This window comes from Malurus melanocephalus, unplaced genomic scaffold, assembly GCF_030028575.1.
Source record: "Malurus melanocephalus ecotype Western Australia unplaced genomic scaffold, MMel_1.1 scaffold_1832, whole genome shotgun sequence".
NCBI lineage: Eukaryota > Metazoa > Chordata > Aves > Passeriformes > Maluridae > Malurus > Malurus melanocephalus.
The window spans coordinates 4,258-12,802 of NW_026625064.1; the positions used below are offsets into that span (position 1 = coordinate 4,258).

The following is an 8,545-nucleotide window of genomic DNA, read 5'->3' on the forward strand; positions in this document are numbered from 1 at the left end:
AACCCCTTCCCATAAGACCAGGTAGCTCTRAGCCTTGTCCCAGCAGCCCTTGAACACTTTGGAGAAATGCTCACAGTTCCTCTCTTTGGCAAAGAAAACACGTTTGGATCTGCACATTGGGTGGTGAATTTAGTGAATTTAGTGAATGTAAAGGCTTTTCCTAAGAAGCAGTTGTCAGGAATGGAGCAGCCACAGCTTCTCTGGGCCACCTGTGTCAGTCAGTGCCTCCCCACCTTCACAAGCAGCAATTTYTTCCCAGTATTTCATTCTCTGGACTCACCCCAGAGCAAGAGGCAGCTCTGCATGGGGCTGTGTCCAGGGCAGAGCAGAGGGTAAGAATCCACACGCTGCCCGTGCTGTTGGGGCTCAGCCCAGGACAGAGTTGGCTCCCTGTGCACGTTGCCAAGGCACGCTGAGCTTCTTGTTTAACCCACACTCCCAAATCCTTCTCAGGGCTGCTCCCCGTCCATTCTTCCCCGATCTGTGTTTCGGGTTGCCCCAATGCAGGTGCAGCACCTGCCCTTGGCCTCACTGAACCTCCTGGGGTTGGCACGGACCCGCCTGCCCAACCCATCCCAGTGCCCGTGCCAGAAGCCCCTTCCTTCCCCCCGCTCTACCCCGGGGAATCAAACACTGAAACAGCCTGACACAAGGTATTTATTTTGTGACCAAGGTAACTTTCAATCTGTAACACGCACTCCAGGAGCAGCCTCCCCCAGTGCAAGGACACGGACAGCCATCGCCCTTCCCCAAATCCAGGCTATTTTCCATCCCTCCCAGACTTTAACCCAATTTCTCCTGGCTGAGCCTGGAGACCAGGTCACTGCATTGAGCTCTTCCCCACGACAGGGTCAAGGCAGCTGSTTCTCCCTTGCAGAGACTCAACCTCTCACTCCTGGGCTGGCTCCGGTGCTGCAGAAGGCTTGCTTTGGTTGTCACCCTTTTTTTTGTGCCCCGAAACGATGTCGTCAATACGAAGGAGGAGAACTGCAGTCTGCAGAGAAACCCCACATCCAGGGCTCATCAGGAGCTCATCACAAAGGACAAAAGCCCACCTGCCCAGCTCCCACAGCACACAACCATCAGCTGAAGTTTAAATGATTCTTTCAGTGCAGAAGGGAAAGGTGCCTCACAGGCTTGTGGGARTAACAAGGGGCTGCTTTCCCACCCCCATGGAAACAAGGACAACCCTTTTTTTCTTGTTAACTGACATAGAAAGGACACAATATCACTTTGAGGGACAACTTTTGATCCAACATAAGCAAGGTAATGGCAGGATCTATAACAAAAAAGGCAGCTGAGACATGGCAGCCCCAGCCAGCCAAAGGGGAAAAGCTCCTACAGCTACTGATGATTCCAGCATGTTGCTGGCATGGGATTGCTCAGGAACAGCTCTATCTGGCATTGGAAGCAGTTAGAGCCCTCTGCTCCAACATTTTCAGGAAAAGATGATATAAACCTGATGAAAGTTAGCCACAGAATCAAAAACCCTGGGAAAACCTTGGTCTGAGCATCCACATCCCTCACTACCCCACCTCCAGCAACAATGAGCCCAGACACCTGCGTGCCCTACACTGGGTGTGTGATGCCCACCCAAACACCCCAGCACWCAGGGTGTCCTTTCCCAAATGATATCATACCACAGATTCTCTGAAGTTTCCACCTCTCCTTACCTCCACGGCTGTTTTGTAGGTCTGAAGTTTGACAGCCAAGGGCTCCCAGATCCCCAGCTCYTTCATGTCAACCAGAGCTCCAGTCTCCCCATTCACCCCCCAGGTCTGGCTGCCTTCCTGGGTGTGCTTGGCCTGGAAGCACAAAGACAGGTGGGCTGAGATGACAAATTCTCCTCAGGACTCACAAACTGACCGYGGGCTTAGGAAACAGTAACAGGTCATTAGAATATTCTCAACTTTGGAGTTTATACAAGAACACGTTACTGATAACCCGACAAGGGCATTGCTCTGAACGGTGCCTTATCCAAGGAGATGCCAAGCAGGAAAGGGAAGGTTCCTCTCCTGGTGCCCCTGCCACATGCCTTACCCTGAGTGAGGTCAGAACACGGATGGTACTGGCACCACAGTTCTGGATCAGTGTCCGTGGAATGACTTCCAGAGCCTGGGCCACTGCACGGTAGGGCCACTGCTCCACTCCTGTCATGCCCTTGGATTTCTCTGTCAGTGCATGGGAAACGGCCATTTCAGTGGCTCCTCCACCTGGCACCAGCTGGGGGTCCATGAGGACATTGCGGCACACCTGCATGGCATCCTGCAGGTTGCGCTCCACCTCCTGCAACAGGTACAGCATCACAAAATTGTTGARGCTGGAAATKGTGACATCAWGTCCAAACATTCCCCCAGCACTGCCAGGGCCACCACTAACCCAAGCCCCAAGGTGTCACATCCACACGTTTGTTAAATCCCTCCAGAGATGGTAACCCCACCACTGCCCCGGGTACCTGTGCCAGTGCCTGACCACACTTTCCATGGAGAAATTTTCTATTATATCCAATCTAAATCTCCCCTGGTGCAACTTGAGGCCATTTCCTCTTGCCCTGTCATTTGTTACAAGGGTGAAGAGACTGACCCCCAGTGTGCTACACCCTTCTGTCAGGTAATACTCACTAGGGTGCAAAAAGGCCTTCAATGAGCCCCCAGATCCCTTAGCTGCTCCTGGTGCCCAGTCCCTTCCTCAGCTCCACTGCCCTTCTCATTATTTACAGGAGCACCACACCAGCTGAATGCCCAATCCACAATCTGCTGGCCAGAAAGTGGTTGGCACAGGAGCTGAAGCAGCCCATGCTCTCACTTACTGCTAGGATTTCCTTGCTGGCTCCCCGCAGGATGATGGTGCAAGCCTTAGGATCTTTRCAATCAGTGATGAAGGCAAAATACTCATCTCCTATTTTTTTCACTTCAAAGAGCCTAGCACCGGTTCCCACATCCTCCTCCCGGAGCTCATCTGTGCGACTGACGATGCGAGCTCCACAGGCCCTAGCACACCAAAACATCACATTAGACAGGCCCTAGCACACCAAAACATCACATTAGACACTCACAAATCAGAACCGGGCAGAAAGAGTGACATCAGAACAATTCCATGTCATGCACAGCAAGAAGGGGCTCTGACCAGGAACAACACTTACCTGGCGATCCGGTTGTTGTCAGTCTTCCGTACCCTGCGGATGGCAGTGATGTTGGCTCTCATCAGGTAGTGCTGGGCTAGGTCTGAAAACAGGTTTATACAATTTCARTATCATGTCAAACTTTATCTGTTTGTCAGTTATCAATCCAGCTATTTTAGTTAGTCTTTGAAGGAAAAGGGATTACAGCAAAAAAGCCTAAATGTAGCTTTTTAAACCAGGCTGCAAGGCAAAATGGTAGCACAGCTCTCCAGGGTTTAAGACTCAGCCTCACTTGTATTTTGGTATCACCCAAATGCTGGAAAAGCAAAATATTATTGTAAGAGTCTACTTTCACAAAGCAATGTCAAGGACAAATTTCAATGCCTGCAGTGTACAACTATTTGCTAGAGAGCTWAAATACAAACCCAAACCAGGCCCAGCATCAGGTTTGGGGGGAGTTGTATTAGTTTGCTGTTGTGGTTTTTTCAAGTTTTGGCTGGGGATTTTTTAAGTTCCTGAGCAGTGCATTTAACTGAGATGAACTCAACGCAATGAATCACATGTGCTATTACCAGAAACTCCTTTTTCTGTGATGACCAGATCTGGCTTGACTCTTATCAGATCCTCRCACATCTGCTGAATGTACTCTTCCTCCATCTGCAGGATGCGGGCAAAGTCTTCCTCCCGTGTAATTTCAATGTCAGTCTGTACAAAAAGGGTGTCAAGAGCTTAGAGTGTTCATTCCAACCCTTCACTGCATTACACACACCTCCCACAGCTTCAAGCAGCTCAACTCCTCCTGTATCACCAGGTAAAGTCAGGGATGAAAAGCACTGATCAAATAAACTGCAACACTGTGTCAGTTGAGCATTAGCTTTAGTTCAAAAAATATTCAGAAATATTTCTTTTGCTCTTGACCAGCACTTAGATATAAAATCACTTAGATATAAAATCACTGCAGCTGCTTCAATGAGTTAAAACACTGTAGCCTCACTCCTATTTTTCTGGCCCCTATGGCAGAATTAGCCCACACATGCAAAAGGCCTCTGAAAGGTGGGACACAGAAAGCCTTTCACCACTTGCACTTTTAACAAGCCATTTGTTGCCTTTACTCATCCTAAATCAAGAACTGTGGATGGATCCAATGGGACTGATTTTACCTGGCTCTCTCCTTTCTTGTACTCCAGTGAACAATCTAGAAGGACGATGCGTGGATTCTTAATAAGGCGACGCATTCTGGGATGGGTTACGTCCTTATTCACCATGATTCCACGCAAAACACAGGAGTCTTCACAAAAACCACCTGGAATCTGACAGACACAAGGAAGGGAGAAAATGAGATGAGTCAGTTTAGCCTACRAAAACTTGTATATCTGAAAGTATCTCCTGAAGCTGTCCCATGTACAGAAAAGGCAAAACATCTCCCGAGTAATCATGGTATACCCAGATCACGACACAAGATTAATTTTAAGCACATGCTGACTTAGTTTTAAGTGGGAAGCCATGAAAGAACTTAAGAAGCTTTTAACACCCTATTGTCTGGCAGCATGTTTCATTTTCCATCTTCCAAATCCAACTGAAATTATCTTTCTGACAGACAGTCTAAAGGAGTTGCATTGGAAATGAGCCTTGCAGTGGCTGACACCACYGACCAAAATCTCTCCAAGGGTTATGTCTGCAGACTGCAGAGAAGTAACACAAAATTTTTCCCAATAAACCTTACAATAAACTAGTTCAGAACAAAAAAGGAGCACAAAGATAACAAACAGTTCAGGACACACTCACCTTTTCTACTTTTGCATATTTTTTAATATCRATTTCCTTTCTGCCATTTTCTTCAAACTCCACAGTCTTAACAGCATCAAGAGCAATGCTACAGGCCAGGTCAGACCAGCGGTTTATTGCCTTGGTGTTTATCGCACTCTTTATGATTTTAAGCATCATCTCTTTGTTGTTCACGTCCACTGGAGTGCTGAGATAAGGGAAAAACCAAAGAGCAAACTGAGTGTTACTCCAAGCAACAATCTAACCCTCTTGACTCCCTCTCCAATTCCGCTAAGTTGTTTTCAACTAACAGAATTGCCTGAAGGAGCAGAAGGTTGAAGCAGCACAGAAAGYTCCTCTCTAACTCCCATACTTACCCAATTTTCTTTAAAATACTGATCATGTCATCGAGAGCCTTACGATAAGCCCAGATGATAACAGTTGGGTGCATCTGCTGCTCAAGAAAGTGTTCAGCAACAGAGAGCATCTCTCCAGCTAAAAAAAAAAAATTAAAATAYATCAAGATCCCCCAAGTAAGTTAGYAGGACAATCAACAGTCAAGAAAAGAGAGCATATGCCAGAAAAATGTATTTACCACCCATACAGGGAGCTCTAACACCACCTGTACCTTTCTTYACACTGAACTGTGGTTATCATGGGGAAAGAACAACTTCCCAAAGCGTGAATATGATCACCTTAGGGTCTCATGAACCAAGCAGAGTAAAAAAAAACCATCTCCATCTCAAGGTTAGTAAATAACAAAGATGTGTCTCACCACAGGCTCTGCTTAGCAAGAAAAGGTGAACGTCAGCCTTTATGCAAAGTGTCTGAGTCAGGGTCCTTACCAAGGATAATGACAGATGTGGTCCCATCTCCAACTTCTTCATCCTGAGTGCGGCTGATCTCTATCATTGATTTTGCAGCTGGATGTTGCACTTGAATCTGTGTAGGATCAAGGGGTATGGATTTGTCCCAGAATATTAAAGCAGAAATGTCTCATGTCACTCAATGGAACAAATATCACACCTTCAATACAATCAAAGGCATTCTGTCCAACCACAGCAAAGCTTTTTCTTCCTTTTTGAGTCCAAAACCAAGCCCTTGGATTTGACAATATTGTGTCTCTCAYTGTTTTTCAGACATTACAATTTTCAGGATGTTCTTTTAACAGCACTTGCACCAGAGAGATGATAATGATTTCTAGGTCTCATCATGTGGCATTGTGAAAACCACCAGCTACTCAGAAGGTCTCAAAGCAGCTGATTATAGCTACAATTACCAAAGAATTTACATCAGTCTTATAAATGCTCCATGAATACTGCCCCTGCTTAGGATCAAACCCACATTTCTGTAGAGCAGGAATATTTGTTGGATATGTTTCATTTCTCCCCAGTGAGAACCTTCTTTGTTAGCACTTGCTGGCTCTCAGGACAGGTGAGGAGATCACATAGCTTCACTGACACCCAAGATGAGGGCACATGCTGATTTAATGTTAAGGAAGACAATACTTTAGGAGAAACTTACTTCTCTAAGAATAGCATTGCCATCGTTGGTCATCACGATCCCACCCATGGGGTCCAAAAGCATCTGCAATCACAAGAAAASCAACACTTGACTGCTCTGTCTCATGTGCATCTCAATTCTAGWCAGCTGCACAAATTCTTACCTTCATCATTGCTCTTGGTCCTAAACATGTTCGGATAACGTCAGCAATAGTCTAGGAGGAATYAAAGAAATTCGGTAATTCAGGAGAGAATAAAAAAAAAAAAATCTAAAAAAGCCCCATAGTGGGTCTGAAATCAGCAGCCCCTCAAAAATTTAAGTGATCCAACAATTCTGCTGTGATTGAGGTGCAGCCAAGGTTAAGAATTGTATGGAAATGTGAACATGGGGATTATCAAGGCACTGGCTCCACACTAAATTATTATCTCAATTAGATACCAAAACTGAGACACTTTCACACTTTGCAGAGGAAGGGAGTTTGGTTGGTTTAATTCCTCCATGGTTATTTATAGGGCACCCATTACATGAACAGTGCACATATTTTATTTTTTATATAGAATTTTTATGTAATACTATAAAAATCTTCTGTTAACATAGAAAATTATTTTCTATGTTGCTTCTTCTTCTACTCTAGATTTATATAGAATAGAGAAAATATACTTCACATCCAGCTTTCCCTCTTAAAAATATAAATACACACACACACCAAAAGAAGGATCAGAACAGCCTGAAAATTTGGTACCTTTGCAGCAGTGATGTTCCCCGTCTGGACTTTTCTTCCAGACTCACGTTTTGTATTCTGACCTGAAGCACACAGAAAAAAATAAAATTAATTAAATACAATCAAGTGCAAAGCAACAAGGATGCAGTCACCTCTCACGGTCACATACACTCAACATGTGAGCAGTTCAAAATTCAGAGTTTACAATACAAATACCAATCATGATAAGACATTGATAGAAAACTGTCAGTGGAAAAACAACATTCCCTGTTATAACAGAACTTCTCGTTAGCATCCTGAGACAAAGCTTTGCAACCCTGAAACAYAACACGTTACCCCAGAAAATCAAACTGCAGTGACTTGCTAGGATCTGCCAGATCTCACAAAGCTCAGGAGCTGCTTTTGCACAGTAGAACTCAGTCAAAAAAAAGTTACAGAAGCTAAATAAGCAGAACTGGGTGAACCTTAAGTTAATCCATCAGTGTTGCCTTTGGCATATGAACAGCACCTGAGGGTACCACTGGCTCACAACCACAGCTGGAAACCAGCTGTCAATAAACTCAGCCCCAGAGCATATTTAGGCTCAGGGATGCTTTTCTGCTATTACAAGCCTGGCCCAGGCATGCCCAGATTTATTCAGAAGCAGATGCATGCACACAGGGAGGTTTAAGACAGAACAAAATGAAACAACAAGAAGAGCAGCACAAGATCAAGCAAACGGGCCCACAGAAAAGGGGCCCTGGGCTACAACAGTCTGCCTGTTGGGTTAACAGAGAACAGAAAGGACAGAGAAATGAGAATGGGATACTCAAACAGAAAGAAACCCCTGGGAATGGCTCATGTTGGTGGATGGCAAGAGAACCATAGAATGTTTTGAGTTGGAGGGAACCTTAAAGACTATYTAGTTCCAAAACCCACTAGWGCAGTGCTCCAAGCCCTGTCCAGCCTGGCTTTGAACACTTCCAGGGATGGGGCAGTCACAGCTCCYCAGCTCCTTTGTGTGTCAAGGAGCCAATTTGTGTGTCAATTCTCACAAAGGAGAATTCCTTCCCAATATCCAATCTAGCCCTGCCSTCTAGCAGTGGGAAGCYGTTCCCTCMTSTCCTRTTACTCCAGGSCCTCACCCAAAATCCCTCTCCAGCTCTCTTGCAGTCCCTTTCRGCACTGGAAGGAGCTCCAAGGTCTCTTTGGAGTCTTTACTCCTCCAGGCTCAACAGCTCCCAGCTCTCCCAGCCTGGCTGCAGAGCTGAGGGGCTCTAATGGGCTCCAATCCTCGGAGCATCTCCGTGGCCTCCTGTGACTCGCTCCAGCAGCTCCACGCCCTTCCCATGCTSGAGACCCCACAACTGGAGCTCACCCGGGGTTCAAACGGGACAGTACAAAGCAAGCACAGTGCTGAGAAAAACGCGAAAGCAGCTGAGAGCACGGGAGAGCTG

The 8,545-nt window shown here is 46.0% G+C and overlaps 1 protein-coding gene across 1 annotated transcript in view; it reads right to left on the minus strand.

Moving 5' to 3' along the window:
• Positions 1 to 646: 646 nt before the first annotated feature.
• The window catches only part of CCT3 (chaperonin containing TCP1 subunit 3), an 8,942-nt gene continuing 1,043 nt past the window's right edge, over positions 647 to 8,545 (minus strand). Inside the window, exons 2-14 of the mRNA XM_057388362.1 lie at positions 7,131 to 7,192; positions 6,552 to 6,602; positions 6,410 to 6,472; positions 5,731 to 5,827; positions 5,263 to 5,380; positions 4,907 to 5,093; positions 4,282 to 4,431; positions 3,694 to 3,826; positions 3,143 to 3,224; positions 2,810 to 2,990; positions 2,041 to 2,286; positions 1,674 to 1,805; positions 647 to 994 (exon numbers count right to left, since the gene is read on the minus strand). Of these exons, the coding sequence (XP_057244345.1) occupies positions 890 to 994; positions 1,674 to 1,805; positions 2,041 to 2,286; positions 2,810 to 2,990; positions 3,143 to 3,224; positions 3,694 to 3,826; positions 4,282 to 4,431; positions 4,907 to 5,093; positions 5,263 to 5,380; positions 5,731 to 5,827; positions 6,410 to 6,472; positions 6,552 to 6,602; positions 7,131 to 7,192 (1,607 nt within the window). The 3' untranslated portion in view covers positions 647 to 889. The remainder of the gene's footprint in view (positions 995 to 1,673; positions 1,806 to 2,040; positions 2,287 to 2,809; positions 2,991 to 3,142; positions 3,225 to 3,693; positions 3,827 to 4,281; positions 4,432 to 4,906; positions 5,094 to 5,262; positions 5,381 to 5,730; positions 5,828 to 6,409; positions 6,473 to 6,551; positions 6,603 to 7,130; positions 7,193 to 8,545) is intronic.